This window comes from Anabrus simplex, chromosome 1 (assembly GCF_040414725.1).
Source record: "Anabrus simplex isolate iqAnaSimp1 chromosome 1, ASM4041472v1, whole genome shotgun sequence".
NCBI lineage: Eukaryota > Metazoa > Arthropoda > Insecta > Orthoptera > Tettigoniidae > Anabrus > Anabrus simplex.
In genome coordinates, this window is record NC_090265.1 from 867,518,677 (window position 1) to 867,536,095 (window position 17,419).

Below are 17,419 nucleotides of genomic sequence, written 5' to 3' on the forward strand. Positions count from 1 at the left end.
ATGGGTCCTGGACGGGTAATGACTACGATTGCAGTCCGGCCGCCGGTTTAGTACTGCCAAGGCACCCAAGACGACACCACGCCGGATCTCCTCAAGGATTTGATCCACATTAAAAATGCTTATAGAAAAGATGGCAAAGATTTAGGGACTCAACTGACTGGGTGGAATACCTGGACCTAGCCCGGGAAGTACGAAATCGATTGCTGGAAAAAAAGATTGAAAAATGGAAGAAACGTTGCCGAAATCTCTCAGAAAACGAGTCAGATCGCGAATTTTGGCGGAATCTCTCAGAAAACGAGTCAGATCGCGAATATCGGCGGGTTATATATAAAACGATAAGCATTCAATTATAACTTTCAGTATAATACCGTAGCAAAGTATGGGTATCTTGCTTGTAGGATATATGGCAACAATGGGATGGGAACTGAATGAGTTGTCGCTTGATAGGGGAATGGGGTTTAACTAAGCTTTTATACGTGTTTCCTGGCCTAAGTACAAACTGATGTTCTGCTATTGCTTCCACCTCCCTTTCCAGATTACATTAAAAAGATCAATATGTCTCCAAAATATACATGCTATTAACATTTTTTCAATTTTCATCAGCTTAAAATTATATGTTTAGACTCTCCCTATACTGGCAGAAAAACAATATGATAATAATCTTAACCATGTTTTGTTTAGGCCTTGTGATCTTATTGAATAAATAAAAATTGTGACTGATTTAATTATTTATAAAGTCTACGATAATAACTTTCTTAAACATATGAATCCAGCAGAAGAAATATTTTTATACTTACCTGTGACAAATCACCTATGACAACATTGCCTGCAGGAGGTAAAGTGACTTCTTCATAGTCCATAGGTTCGTCTTTTATCTCAGTGTCTACATAAAAACTGCCCTCACCTTCTGGAACAGTTTTACTGTAACCAGTAACAGGAATCTCTTTCTGTATTTCATTATTTTGATTCTGCTGTAACAAACGTAAGTAAACAAGAATATAAATCATCAGGACAATCTACATATAGAATATAGTGCTCAGCACTATTACCAATGTACCCTTCAAAAATTCAATAACAAAACTGTTGTTCAAAGAAATAGTCTGATCTTGTAAAATACCTGAAAAATCTATATATATATATATAAAAATAACATGTCCTGACTGATTAATTCATCATTGCTGAGCCAAAACTACTGGATATACAGTGTAGGTGTTCACTAAGGAAGGATTTTTGGATATTCTGTCATTAAGGAGGTGAAAAGGGGATTAATTTTTAAAATGAGTATGTCAATATTTCAAAAACTTAACAGTTTAAAGACATGAAAATTGGTATTTGGAATTTCCTTCAAAAATGAAGGAACATGTTTTTTTTTTTTTTTTTTGGAAAATCCTGTTTTGGGGGTGGGGGTTAAAAATAAGTGAAAGGAGGGTTGAGTCCTTTTTATGAGGATACTTATATCTCAAAAACTGAAGATGTTACAGATGTGAAAAATGGTACATGTAATCTCCTTTAAATATAAAGAAATAAGTATTTTTTGTTTTTGGAAATGGGGTGCATTTTTAAAATGAGTACATCTCAAAAACTAAACATGTTACAGATGTAAAAATTGATATTTGGAATCTCCTTTCTTCTTCTTAGGGGCTGCCTGGCCGAGGCGGTAAAGGTGTGCTCGGTCTGCCCGGAAGGACGTGGATTCAAATCCCCGTCAGGAAGTCATAAAATTTAAGGAATGAGATTGACACTTCTGGAGGTGCACATGGCCTTGAGGTTCACTCAACCTACACCAAAAATGAGTACCAGGTTAACTCCTAGGGGCAAAGGCGGCCGGGCTTAGAGCTAACCACTTTACCCCATCAAGTGCAGAGGTTACAAATAGTTGAAGTCTTTACCTTCCACCCTTTCAAGAGCCTTCATGGCCTGTACAGAGATGGCTTTGCTTTCTTCTTCTTCTTCTTGTTCGCGAATGGGTCGCTTAGGACCACGCAAAATCAACACTTTCTAGCCTTCCTGTTGGCCCAGTATTCCTTCATGCGCAACAATTGGATCTGTTTTTATTGCTCTGACCATGTATGTTGTGTAATCTTCTCTTCTTTCTCGAAACCCTGTGTGTGAGTGATTTTCTTGATTTCATTCCTGTCAAGTAGGTTTGGTGATCCTAATTCCTTCAGGTCTTTTTCTGTAAACTTGTACCAATTCGGTCTAGTAGCCTTGTATGTTATGAATGTAGCTATTTTGTGCATTAGTCTGTTCAGGTCCATTCTTTCTAAGTGTCCCATGAATTGAATTCTTTGCATTTGCATTGTGTCTGTGATTTTTGGAATTTTTTACACATATTTTTTGTTTTTGGAAAATCCACTCAAGGAACATGCTATAGATGTGATAATTGGTAATTCAGTCCCCTTTAAAAATACAGAAACATGTATTTTTTTCTGGAAACACCACTTAACGTGGGTGGAGGTGGGGGGGGGGGGGGGGTGGAAGAAGTGCAAAAGGAGTTGATTTCTTTTTATGAGGATACTTATATCTCAAAAAAAAATACTGAAGATGTTACAGACGTGGAAATAGGTACAGTGTTTGGAATATCTTTGAAACACTTTTTTTTTTCGACTTGAGAGAAGACTGTTCTGCCCTAAAAGGCAACACCACAAACGTTTACAAAAGTTTTGGGATAAATGAAACTCAATTTTTTCGTAGTTTTTATACTTTGGGCATTTTCAGATAATGTCTTAGTGAAGTACTGAGGAACGATTACTTTGATCAAATTACAAAATCCATGCAAGCGAAGCTAGTCCTATACAAAATTGTTCTCCTCCACAATAAAGGTTGAGAGTGCGGTAGGGAAGCTACAATGCCAATTGCAGCAGCGACAGTGTGGCTGTAGCCAACAGTGAGTAAAATAATAGCCTGAAGAATTGTTGAGGCTCGCGACAAGGAAGCTCCTTAGAAGATGTGGAAGTGACCACCAATGAAAGCATGCTGAGAATGATCTGGAAGCAGAAACTGTGAGATACTTCTTGAGAATCTTCCACAAAAAAAACCTTGAAGAAGAAGTAAAATTAAATGGAAAAATTGTGGTTTACATTGAAGATTACATTAAAGACTGACAGAATCCTTCCAGAGAAGACTTGATCAAGTTTTTTTATTTTATTACAATTTGTTTTACATTGCACCAACACAGATATGTCTTATGGCGACGATGGGATAGGAAGGGCCGAGGAGTGGGAAGGAAGCAGCCGTGACCTTAATTAAGGTACAGCCTCAGTATTTGCCTGGTGTGAAAATGGGAAACAACGGAAAATCATCTTCGGGACTGCCGACAGTGGGTCTCAAACCCACTATCTCCCGGAGGCAAGTTCACACCTGCGTGCCCCTAACCACATGGCCAACTCGCCTGGTGAGGCTTGATAAAGAGATTAGGACAAAAATAAATACCTGAAACAAGCACTGATCATTCACCTTTATACTACTGAACAGTTTTCCATTGAATATCGAGAGAAAAGTAATGAACATTTGTTCTGAAATACAGTGCTGAAACATGGAGCATGTTCTATAATTCATTGTATACTTATGCGTATCAATCAATTATCCATGTAAGCGTTCTTTATCTCATTGTTTATTTTTACAATGTGTTCTTACTTCCAGTACTGTATGCACTTCTGTAGGTTCAGTCGTTCTCTGAAACTGATGAAACATATGGAATATGGTACATGGAGGTATGTTCAGGGAAACAGAGTGGTCTATGGAGCAGAGATAATGGTACAGGGATCTGAAGTCAAGTAGGGATGACATCAAAATGTTAGTGTTGAACTGTACAAGTATTGTAAAGAAAGGAATAGAATTAAGTAATTTAATAGATATATACTTACCAGATATTGTAATAGGAGTTGAATCATGGCTGAGAAGTGATAATGGATGCAGAGATTTTCTCACGAAACTGGAGTGTGCATCGTAGGGATAGGATAGGAATGGTAGAATGGTAGGAGGGGGAGTATTCACTCTGGTGAAAGAAGAATTTGTAAACTAAAAAAACTTAAAGATGACAAACATGAAATTCTAGGTGAAAGGCTCATCTCTAAAGATAATAGGCAACTTGATGTCTCTGGAGTGTACAGACTGGGAAAGGGTAGCGCTGATGCCGATTCAGAATTATTTGATAAGATAATGAGCTATGTGGGAAACATTACAGAAAGGAACGTGATTGTAGCAGGTGATCTCAATTTACCAGATGCCAATTGGGAAGGAAATGCAAATGACAGGAAGCATGACGAACAAATGCCAAATAAGTTAATATGGGAAGGACAGCTGATTCTGAAAGTCATGGAACCAACTAAAGGGAAGAATATTCTGGACGTGGTGCTGGTAAAAGCAGATAAGCTCTATAGAGAAACAGATGTAATAGATGGTATTAGTGATCACAAAGCTGTTTTTGTGTTAGTTAAAGAAAGGAAGATATTAAAATTAGGACTATTAGGCAGTACCATATGGCTGATAAAATAGACATGAGAGAGTTTTTACAAAGTAACTATGATAGCTGGAAAATCTATATATATAAAATAACAGTTTTGTCTGTACATTGCTCAGAATTTGAAAATAATGGTATTTCTGTATCGGTCATGTCCATAGTCACAAGAAAATGCACTTTTTACTTTTCCATAATTTCTGTCTGTCTGTCTGTCTGTCTGTATATATGTACACGCATCACGAGAAAACGGTTGAAGAGAATTTAATGAAAATCGGTATGTGAAGTCAGAGGATGAGCCTCTACAATCTAGGCTATAAATCATTTTACTCACGCTGAGTGAAATAGTAGTTTAGGGGAAGGCCTAAAATTGAATTCTCAACTATTTACGTTATTAGTGGTCTAATGAAAACCGGTATGTGAAGTCGGGGGATGAGCCTCTACAATCTAGGCTATAAATCATTTTACTCACGCTAAGTGAAATGGTAGTTTAGGGGAAGGCCTAAAATTGAATTCTCAACTATTTATGTTATTAGTGGTCGTATTTTAAAGAAAATGGGTATGCAAAGTTGGGGAATAAGTTGCTACAATCTAGGCTATCAATAATTGTATTCACGCTGAGAAAAATGGTAGTTTAGGGGAAGGCCTAAAATTTAATTCTCAAATATTGTTGTTATTAGTAGTCCTATCTTGATGAAAATCGGTATGCAAAGTCAGGAAATAAGTCGCTATAGTCCAGGCTGTAAATTATTTTATTCACGCTGAGTGAAATGGTAGTTTAGGGGAAGGCCTAAAATGTAATTCTCAAATATTTCTTATTAGAGGTGTAATCGATGAATGCTACATAACTAGGGTTATATAGTATTAAATTTCCTATTATTCATGTCTTATACATTGTTACCGTACTGGCTATGATCACAAAGATATTGATGATTTGGGATTTTTGTTACTAAGTCCATATCAGCGCCGAGTAACCAGAAATGGGTAAACAGTATTTAATGAAAATCGGTATGTAAAGTCGGAGAATAAGAAACTACAGTTTATGGTATAAAATATTTTACAAATCACAGAGTCGAAAGAAAACTAAATGTGAAGGCCTACAATATAGAAAGCTCATAACATTGATCAACAATAACATTACATTGACCATTGTTTGTCGTGATGTGCTTTGTGTCATCTGTTGCCCTTCATCTCCGGTAGATAGGACTACTGCTGCGTACAGAGTATTTTTTATTTGATTTACGTCGCACCGACATAGATAGGTTTTATGGCGACGATGGGATAGGAAAGGGCTAGGAGTGCCTTAGGCCTTAATTAAGGTACAGGCCCAGCATTTGACTGGTGTGAAAGTGGGAAACCACGGAATACCATCATCAGCGCTGCCGACAATGGGGTTCGAATCCACTATCTCTCGGATGCAAGCTCACAGCTGCGCACCGCTAACCACACGGTCAACTCGCCCAGTCGTACAGAGTGTAACAGCCTGTCTGAATACTGATGGGAAGTAGCTGGGGAGTTAGATAACTTTCTTCTTTAGCATGACATTCCCCTGGTTTATAAATTTTCTGATACTACTGGTACGTAACACACTGGATCATCATAGCATTCGGGCTATTCAATCCCTACTCTGAGGCACTGATTGGAATGAACAGTGTGCATATTTAGCAGAATAATGGCAGATGAGTGTTCATGGCAATCTGTGGCCTGGTCATCCCAGCTCTGGAACTTTGGACTATTAGATTGGCACCGCAATCTAACCACAGCACTGTTCGTTAAAAGTGATAAAACATGCGGCTTTCCATTTGATCGAGTAGCATTGCTTTCAATCGCTACATTCATACTTAAGTTTTTGTAATGACCTATATTGATTTCAGGTTAAGAAAACCACAAAGTCAGTCTTTCTGAGAACCCCGTAGCGAAGCACGGGTACATCAGCTAGTGGTAAATAAAAACTTAAACAGACTCTGGGATGAGCTTAAAGCAATTGTTGAGGAATGTGAAAACAAGTTTGTACCTTTAAAGGTAGTAAGGAATGGTAAAGATCCACTATATTATAACATAGAAGTAAAGAGAATAAGAAGGAGGTGCTAGTTGGAAAGAAATAGAGTTAGAAATGGCTGTGAAAGTAAGGAGAAATTGAAGTAACGTACTAGGAAATTGAATCTAGCAAAGAAGTCCGCTAAGGATAACATGATGGCAAGCATAACTGGCAGTCATACAGATTTTAGTAAAAAAATGAAAGAGTATGTATAGGTACTTTAAGGCAGAAACAGGTTCCAAGAATGATATTCCAGGAATCATTAATGAACAAGGGGAAAGTGTATACAAGGATCTTCAAAAGGCAGAAGTATTCAGTCAGCAGTATGTAAAGATTGTTGGTTACAAGGATAATGTCCAGATAGAGGAGGTGACTAATACTAAAGAAGTATTAAAATTTACCTATGACAACAATGACATTTAGAGTAAGATACAAAAGTCGAAAACTAGAAAAGCAATTGGAATTGACAAGGTTTCGGGGGATATACTAAAGACTATGGGTTGGGATATAGTACCATATCTGAAGTACTTATTTGATTATTATTTGCATGAAGGAGCTATACCAAATGAATGGAGAGTTGTTATAGTAGCCCCTGTGTATAAAGGGAAGGGTGATAGACATAAAGCTGAGAATTACAGGCCAGTCAGTTTGACATGCATTGCATGTAAGCTTTGGTAAAGCATTCCTTCTGATTATATCAGAAATGTGTGCAAAATTAATAACTGGTTTGAATGAAGGCAGTTTAGGATTCCAGCAAGATATAGCAGATATCTTGGATTCAGGAGGTCAAATGGACTCTATCGCACCGGGCGAGTTGGCCATGCGCATAGAGGCGCGCGGCTGTGAGCTTGCATCCGGGAGATAGAAGGTTCGAATCCCACTATTGGCAGCCCTGAAAATGGTTTTCCGTGGTTTCCTATTTTCACACCAGGCAAATGCTGGGGCTGTACCTTAATTAAGGCCATAGCCGCTTCCTTCCAACTCCTAGGCCTTTCCTATCCCATCGTCGCCATAAGACCTAGCTGTGTCGGTGCGACGTAAAGCCCCTAGCAAAAAAATGGACTCTATCGTGACTGACGTATCTAAGGCATTTGACAGGGTAGATCATGGGAGACTACTGGTAAAAATGAGTACAATTGGACTATAAAAAGCAGTGACTGAATGGGTTGCTATATTTCTAAAAAACAGATCTCAAACAATTAGAGTACGCAAGGCTTTATCTGACCCTGTAATAAGTAAGTGGGGAATTCCTCATGGCAGTATTTTTGGACCTTTATGTTTTCTTATATATACGAATGATATGACTAAAGAAGTGGAATCAGAGATAAGACTTTTTGTGGATGATGTTATTCTGTCTCTCTCTTTCCTAGCATTTATCCCAAAGTATGGGGTCCGCTGTTTTGCTACATCTCCTCCATTTCGTCCAATTGCCGACAACTTCAGGTTTTAAACCAGCGTCGTGCATGTCCGCCTTGATATTGTCAGTCCACCGCTTTAAAGGCCTTCCATGTGGTCGTATTCCTCCCGGATCAACTTGGAGAGCTGTTTTAGCAACTGAGCCTTCCTGCCTTCTCATAACATGACCGTACCACCGGAGACGCCAAGCCTTTGTCGAACATCTTCATTTCTTATGTGATCACATCGAGTCAGTCCAAGAGTCCATCGAAGCATCTTCATTTCCATTGTATGAAGAGTCTGCTCATGCTTTTTTGTCATTGGACGACATTCTGCCCTGTAAATAGCTGCTGGGCGTACCATGGTCTTGTAAATTTGTGCCTTTAGATGGTGAGGCTTCTTTTTATCGCATAGGACTCTGGTGACTTGTCTCCACTTGAGCCAAGCTGCATTTACCCTTGCTAGGGTATCAAAAGTGGCATCACAGTTTGAAGTGACAACTGATCCTATGTATTTAAAATGTATGATTTTCTGCAAGTTTTGATTATTGATCCTTATGGTCCCACTAGTTTGGAGGCCACATTCTAGGTATTCAGTTTTCTGGATGTTGAGGCGCAGACCATTCTCAGCTAATTTGACGCTCCAAGTTTGTGTCTGGCGTTGGAGTCCAAGGTGTGTTTGTTGGGCAAGTACATCATCATCCGCATAAAGAAGGGTCCAGAAATGCGATGTCTGTATCTGTTGCTGTATCCAAGCAGAGGATTAAATAATAATGGTGATAAAGGTGAGTCCTGATGTACACCCATGGTGATATCAAAAGGCGGAGAGATTTCAGCTGGACCACACTAGTTGTATTGTGATACGTAAGTTGTACTTAGCTTACATAGGCTTCCGGGACTTCATGACTACGACGAGCTCGCCAGATGAGGTCATGTAGGACTCGGTCAAATGCTTTTACTAGGTCCAGAAATGCCATGTGTTCACTCTTCTGCCTCTCCCTATGTTTTTCCATCAATAGACGTGTGGCATGGATGGCATCGATGGTGCTTCAGCCCTTAACAAATCCACACTGGTTGGACGTTACTATGACAATGTTTCTGAGCCTGTTGTCCAGCACTCATTCGAATATCTTCAGTGTATGGCAGAGGAGTCGAATTGGGCAGTATGTTGAGCAGTTGCTCACGTCTCCTTTACCCTTCCAGATGGGGACTGTCGTGCTAGTTGTCCATGCACAGGGAAGTTTGTTCTCGATGATGATCTTGTTGAAGAGTGCTGCAAGGAATTCTGCAGCGACCTTGCCAATAATTTTCCAGATTTCTGCTGGTAAGTCATTTGGATGATGTTATTCTGTATAGAATAATAAATAAGTTGCAAGATTGTGAACAACTGCAAAATGACCTTGATAATGTTGTGAAATGGACAGTAGGCAATGGTATGATGATAAACGGGGTTAAAAGTCAGGTTGTGAGCTTCACAAATAGGGAAAGTCCTCTCAGTTTTAATTACTGCGTTGATGGGGTGAAAGTTACTTTTGGGGACCATTGTAAGTGCCTAGGTATTAATATAAGGAAAAATCTTCAATTGGGTAATCACATAAATGGGATTGTAAATACAGGGTACATATCTCTGCACATGGTTATGAGGGTATTTAGGGGTTGTAGTAAGGATGTATAGGAGAGGGCATATAAGTCTCTGGTAAGAACCCAATTAGAGTATGGTTCCAGTTTATGGAACCCTTACCAAAATTACTTGATTCAAGAACTGGAAAAAATCCAAAGAAAAGCAGCTCGATTTGTTCTGGGTGATTTCCTATGATAGAGTAGCATTACAAAAACGTTGCAAAGTTTGACGTGAAGTGATCGTGACTTTACGTCTGATCTTAGAGGAACGGATTAAGAAATGCAGGTCTATGTACATGGCATTTGTATATCTACAAAATGCATTCAATAATGTTGACTGGGCCAAGCTATTAAAGATTCTGAAGGTGATCACGATTAGATACCAAAAAAGAAGGATTATCTACAATCTGTACATACATCAGTCTGCAGTGATAAGAATCGAAGGCTATGACAAAGCAGCAGCAATCCAGAAAGGAGTGTGACAAGGCTGCATTTTGTCTCTTCAACTTTTCCATGTTTACTTAGAACAGGCAATAAAAGAAATCAAAGAGGAATTTGGAATAGGTATCATAATCCAAGGAGTGGAAATCAAAACTCTGAAATATGCCAATAATATTGTTATACTATCTGAGTCTGCAGAAGACCTGGAGCAACATGAGTGGTATGGACACAGTCTTGGTGAAGGAGTACAAGACAAAAATAAATAAATCCAAAACAAAGGTAATGGAGTGCAGTCAAATGAAGTCTGGTGATGAAGGAAATACTAGATTAGGAAATGAAGTCTTAAAGGAAGTAAATGGATATTGTTACTTGGGTAGTACAATAACTAATGATTACAGAAGTAAGGAGGACATAAAATGCAGACTAGCACAAGCAAGAAAGGCCTTTCTTAAGAAAAGAAATTTGCTCACTTTTAACACTGGTACAAGAATTAGAAGTTTTTGTAGGCTTTCGTCTGAAGCATGGCATTGTATGGAAGTGAAACATAGACGACAACACTAGCTCAGAAAGAGAATACAAGCTTTTGAAATGTGGTATTACAGAAGAATGCTGAAGGTGAGATGGTTAGATTGAATCACAAATTAAGAGATACTAAATCAAATTGGTGAGAGGAGAACGATTTGGCAAAATATGACCAGAAGAAGAGACAGAATGAAAGGGCACAGCTTAAGACACCTGGGTCTTGTTCAGTTAGTTTTTGGGGGAAGTGTAGGCAGTAAAAATGGCAGAAGTAGACCAAGGTATGAATATGGCAAACAGATTAGAGTAGATGTAGGATGTAATCATTTTGTGGGAATGAAAAGGTTAGCACAGATAGGGTGGCATGGAGAGCTGCATTAAATAGTCTATGGACTGATAACCCAAACAACAACAACAACAATAACATAAGTTAGACGTAGATAGGTCTCTTGCGTGACACCTCAGCTGATAGTGACCGGTTCTTACCACTAATCTATATCACACAAGTAATTATTTTGTTTTCGATGTATTTATAAGTTATAGTTGTTTGAATATCGTGTATCATAGGTTTACTGCTGAATAGTGTTAGGTTGTGTTTTGCTATTTTGAAGTAATTCTTGTTTTTGAGTTTGGAGTTCAAGTCTATACCATATGCCGATATAATATAACAGAGATGGAACTTAAATTTGTATGTGCGCATTTTATTTATTTTAAGGATGTTAAGAGATCAAGTTAATGATTGTACAACCTTTCTTTTTGGACCTGATGTTTAAACAATTCTGTTTATTGTTAACCAAGATATACTACAAAATTGTCATCATAATATTAAACTTTCTTTAATAATTATTGCGTTTAATGAAGAGGCTTTCATGTACAGTAATTGTTTTCTTTGTTGGAGTTAATCTGAAAATTAATTAACTATAATTAAATTAAACCTTATGGAATTGATGTAAAATATTTTCATATATATTTTCCTTTCATGTTGAACATGGTTTGTTTCATGCACTTATTTAAGGATTCTTAATTAACTTATTTTGTGAAGTTAATTTTTATTTATATGATCAATTTGCAGTTTCCATATCTGAGTTATTTATACTGAAGTTAGAGCGTTATGCTGGATTGAGGAACACTTTTGACTTCATCAAATGATAACTGATAATTTCATTACTTGTTCAAGTTGGATTGAAGGTCATTGCATCTTAGATTAAGGGTCCATTCGATGTGTATGATGCTGTGTGAGATATTTGTTCGGTGGATAACCATATTTAAAGGAAAAGTTTGGAGATCATTCGTGAGAGACTAAGCTTTCCTGAGTAAATGATTTAAACCACAGTTTTGCTTGAAATGCCCCAAGACCTGCGAGGATAAGTCATCAGCAAGATCAAAAATGAAACAATTCGAAAGAGGATTCAGCATGACCTGTCCAAAGATTTTGACAAAATTAAGAACTTTGATAGAGAAATAGAAGCCTTGCAGACAGAAGTGAATCAGATGCTGATAGATGCAGGGAAACTACACTTAATCCTTGAGAAAAAGATCAAGAAGCAACCATGGATGACTGATGAGATACTGGAGCTCATGAAGGAGCAGCAGAAGTGGAAAAAAATGAGAGCTGCATAAGTACAACCAACTGCACAAAGAAATGAAAAGAAAGCTTGTGACTGCCAAAGAACAGTGGATGATGAAAAGTTGTCAAGAAGTAGAACTACTGCAGCAAAAGAATGACACTTTTAATCAGCATAAAAAGATAAAGGAGTGCCTCAGGTTAAATAGGAAAGAGGCCATCATGTTCTGGTGGACAAGAACAATTGCACTGACAAACTCAGATTCTGGAAAATACAGAAAAACTGTCAGCATTGATAGACCTGAAGAACATCGTGTGAATGAGAAAAACACACTTCCCACCTTTTCAAAGGATGAGGTTAGGCATGTCATCTGCCACGTGAAAAATGGTAAGGCTCCCAAGCCTGATGGGAAGAGCATGGAGAGTTCCTCAAACTCCTGGATGATAGAGCTTTTCAACAAAATCTACTCAACCAGAATAATCCTAGAAGATCCACTTTTATCACTCTTCCCTCAAAGATAAATGCCAGATAATGCAAAGACCACAGAACCATCAGTCTAATGAGCCATACCCTGAAGATATTCTAAGATTTTTCATACTAGGATCCACGCTAAATGCAAAGAAGTGATCAATGAGACATAATTCTGATTCAGGAATGGTGCCAGGACTAGTGATACTCTTTTCTGTATTCAAGTGCTTGTCCAGCATTGCTCAGAAATGAACAAGGAAGTCTATGCATGTTCATAGACTAAGAAAAGGCATTCGGCAAAGTCCAGCAAAGAAAGATGGAGTTTCTGCAGTACACGGGACTTGATACACGAGATACGTGTATCACTGCCAACTTGTACTGGGGTCAGAAAGCAGCAGTCAAGATCGAGGAAAACATGTCAGAAGAAATAGATATCCACCACAGTGTTCAATAAGGCTGTGTACTAACACCCCTCTCCTTCTTCTTCTTTCTCTGCTGCTTTCCCCACGAATCTGGGGACGCGAGTGTGAACATGTGTATGTGGCCCTGTTTTACGGCCGGATGCCCTTCCTGATGCCAACCCTGCATGGAGGAATGTAATCACTATTGCATGTTTCTGTGGTGGTTGGTAGTGTAGTGTGTTGTTTGAATATGAAGAGGAAAGTATTGGGACAAACACAAACACCAAGACCCTGGCCAGAAGAATTAATCAGAGGCGATTAAAATCCCTGACCCAGCCAGGAATTGAACCTGGGACCCTCTGAACCGAAGGCCTCAACGCTGACCATTCAGCCAATGAGTCGGACTACTAACACCTCTACTCTTCAACATTTACTCAGCGCAGAAGCTCAGGAAGAACCATCTATAGTAGGAATCAGTATCAATGAGGAGCATCTGAACAACCTCCATTATGTGGACGACACAGTATTGCTGGAAGACAAAGCAGAGGACCTTCAGGTATTATTAGACAAAGTGATTTCGGCTAGCAGCAGCAGCAGAGAGTTGAAGATAAATATTAAGAAAACACAGTGTGGAGAACATAAGTTATACCTTGTGCGAGTAATCAATTTCCGGTAGAAGAAAGACTGTATTTTGTTCTATGTTAGGTAGTTTCCTTGGTTGCAGTTTTGTTTGAAGATGGTGTTGAGTTGTATGAATAAAATTGTGATTGTGTTAAGGTAAATGATTTGTTATTGTATAGAACACTTGGCAACCATGACAGGATTACAGGCAATTTTAACATCAAGATAAATTAGAAGAACGATGACCGAACGACAAGTATTGTACGGCGTGTTTACTCGCAAAGTGAACAAGCTTGTAGAACTACTGAATCTTGCTGATTGTGACCACGTGGAATTCATAGCAGGTATGCTTCACTTGTGGAAAGATACTAGAAGTTAATACGTATTGATAATGATATCTACAATGAACTGCTGCTGGAAGTACCGTGCTTGAAACAGAGATCGACAATTGCATTGAGTTTGAACTGAATTTTTTTAAGGTTAGAGAAAAGGTGCAGGCCTTACAAGTTGGAGATCCAGCTGTTTCTGAAGTCAATAGTAACTGATCACATTCTTCCAATCAGAGATTATTAAGACTACCAAAACTAGAGTTCAAAAGGTTTCGTGGGAATGTGAAAGGTTGGATTGGGTTTTGGGTGCAATTTACTAAATACATTAAGATGGCAGCCTTATAGATGAAGACGAATTTGTTTATTTGATTCAGTGTATGGAACCTGGTCCACCTGCTCAGAAACTGGTAGAAAACTTTCCTCCTTCCAAGGAAAACTATGAAAAGGCTATAGAATTGTTGAAGTCTAGGTATGGGTAGGATGAGTTACTTATTGAATACTATGTTAGGGAACTTTTATCCTTGGTATTAAAGAAAGACAGCTTAAGATCCATAGCACAACTGTATGACATTCTGGGAAGGAGTGTTGAGAATGCTTGATTTATTACGAGTGACAAAGGAAAAATATGCAGCAATGTTATTTCCTCTTGTGGAGAGTACCTTACCAGAGGTAACGTTTAAAACTTGGGACAGGTACTGTGTATCAAAAGAAACATCTACCAAGGAACCTGACTGTTGCTTGACAGAACTGTTAGCCTTCTTAAAGACCGAGGTTGATGGAACAAGTTAAGACAAGGTTCTTTTAAAGCTAATGAGAGGGTACGTCAAGTTAAGCAAGATGATAAAATCAAGATTAAGAAGAGGGAAGTACCTTCAGCAGCTGCTTTAATTTCAGTAGAGGATGTTTTGGGTAGTAAGGGAAACAAGAACAACAGAGAAATAGCATGCGTGTTTTGTTTTTTTTTGCTAGGGGCTTTACGTCGCACCGACACAGATAGGTCTTATGGCGACGATGGGATAGGAAAGGCCTAGGAATTGGAAGGAAGCGGCCGTGGCCTTAATTAAGGTACAGCCCCAGCATTTGCCTGGTGTGAAAATGGGAAACCACGGAAAACCATCTTCAGGGCTGCCGATAGTGGGACTCGAACCTACTATCTCCCGGATGCAAGCTCACAGCCGCGCGCCTCTACGCGCACGGCCAACTCGCCCGGTGCGTGTTTTGTAGCAGAACCAAACATCCTTCTCAAGACTGTGCTGTAGCTATTGATTGCTGTCGAGAAGAATGCCAAGGGATGTTAAAGAAAAAGGGAGTTTGTTTTAGGTGTCTACGACAGGGATATGTCAGTGCTAAGTGTAAGATGTTTGTGAAGTGTCCGTTTTGCAGAGGGAAACATTATGCTTTGATGTGTGTGAAGACAGCCCCCGGTGAACCTAAAGATGATTCAGTTTCAAATACAGTTAGCATGATAGCAGGTAGTAACGAAGGACAAGTGACCTATCTGCAGACTTTAGTTGCTAAGGTAGTTGTTGGTGGATCCACGCACAGAGTGAGAGTTCTTTGTGTCAGTGGATCACAGAAAAGCTACATAAAGAAGACTTGTGCTAGGAAATTAGAGTTGGAACAAACAGGAAAGGTAACCCTTAGTCAATAATTATTTGGAGGTAGGAAAACAGCACCTGTTTACTTCGAGTCCTATCAAATAACTCTGCTGGGTATGAACAAGAAAAACAGATGTGAGGTTACAGTGTCAGGCTCTGATTGTATTTGTGGTAGTGCTCCCATAGTTGAGGCTGACTTGTTTCATTTACTGAAGGGTAAGGGAGTTGAAGCCGGCCCCGTGGTGTAGGGATATCGTGCCTGCCTCTTACCCGGAGGCCCCGGGTTCGATTCCCGGCCAGGTCACGGATTTTTACCTGGACCTGAGGGCTGGTTTGAGGTCCACTCAGCCTACGTGATTAGAATTGAGGAGCTAACTGATGGTGAGATAGCGGCCCCGGTCAAGAAAGCCAAGAATAACGGCCGAGAGGATTCATCGTTCTGACCACACGACACCTCGTAATCTGCAGGCCTTTGGGCTGAGCAGCGGTCGCTCGGTAGGCCAAGGCCCTTTAAAGGCTGTAGTGCCATGGGGTTTGGTTTGGTTTGGTTTGGTAAGGGAGTTGAACTTACTGATGTTAGACAATGTGATGATAACAGTGCTAGTGACATACAGGTATTGTTAGGAGCTTATGTCTGGGGGTCAGATAACCACGCCAGACTTTGTGCATGTATACAAGAATCTTGTGGCTGTGAGAACTTGTTTGGGGTGGACATTTATGGGCCCTTCTGAGACCACCTCACCAACTGCCTCGTCTTATACTCTACTTACATCGACTCAATCAACAAGAGTAGTGGATTTGTGCGAAATTGAAACTATGCGTATAAAAGATCCTGGAGAACAGATCAAAAAGGAAGAAGGGAAACAACAGGTCAAGATGTTCTTCGATAAGACTGGGAAAAGAGAAGAAGCATCTGGACACTACATTGTTTAAACTACCTTGGACTGACAGTTGTACTTCAGTGGAATCAAATCGTGAAGTTACTGAGAAACTATTGTTGAGCACTTCAAGAAAGTTACGACGAATGCAGAAATTTCAGGATTATGATGAACTGTTTCAAGAATGGGAAAACAAGGGGATCACTGAAGGCGCTGCAAACGAGGTTTTGGATGGACCTACGCATTATCTGCCTCACCGAGCTGTGCTGAAAGACAGTGGCACTACAAAGATTAGGCCAGTGTTTGAAGCTTCCAATAAGGACAGAAATGGTAATTCCTTAAATAAGTGCCTCAAACCTGGACCAAACCTCACAGATGTTGTTCCATCTGTACTCCCCAATTTCCGATCCTACCCTATAGATCTAATTACTGATATAGAGAAGGCCTTCCTGCAGATTATATTTCATCCTGAAGATAGAGATATGCTTTGTTTTCTTTGGTGGGATAAGGGAAAGGTTGCCACTTTTAGACATTGCAGAGTAGTTTTTGGTGTCTGTTCCAGTCCCTTCTTATTGGTTTCTGTACTGAACCACCTTCTGGATGGTGCCCCAACTCATTTGAAGGAAGTAGCTAATAAAATGAAACTTGCATTTTATGTGGACAACTGTCTTACTGGAGTTGTGTCAAAAGAAGAGATTGGGCCATTTATTTTAAAGGCACAAGAGTTGATGTCCTCTGCAGGTTTCAGTTTGAAGGGTTGGGTAAATTCCTCAGATTGTAATGTTGGCACAACTGAAAATGTCTTAGGACTTTGATGGCATTGTGACGTAGATGAATTCGGATGCAACTTCAGCTTACCTACAGGTTTGGTAACCGAAGGGTGGTACTCTCCAGCGTGCAGAATATATGTGATCCGGTTGGATTTTCGGCCCCAGTAACCCTTATTCCCAAATTCATTCTATAGAAGATGTGGCAAAGGAAGATAGAATGGGATGAGGTTTTACCAGAAGATATTTGTGAAGAATTCCATTGATGAAACCAGCAGCTACAATACCTACATGACTGCCGGATACCTAGATGGATTTTCC

At 39.4% G+C, this 17,419-nt stretch overlaps 1 protein-coding gene across 1 annotated transcript in view; it reads right to left on the minus strand.

Annotated features, from left to right (window-relative positions):
- The window catches only part of LOC136874283 (zinc finger protein 585A), a 178,337-nt gene that overhangs the window by 118,080 nt on the left and 42,838 nt on the right, over window positions 1-17,419 (minus strand). Inside the window, exon 4 of the mRNA XM_067147915.2 lies at window positions 798-971. Within this exon, the coding sequence (XP_067004016.2) occupies window positions 798-971 (174 nt within the window). The remainder of the gene's footprint in view (window positions 1-797; window positions 972-17,419) is intronic.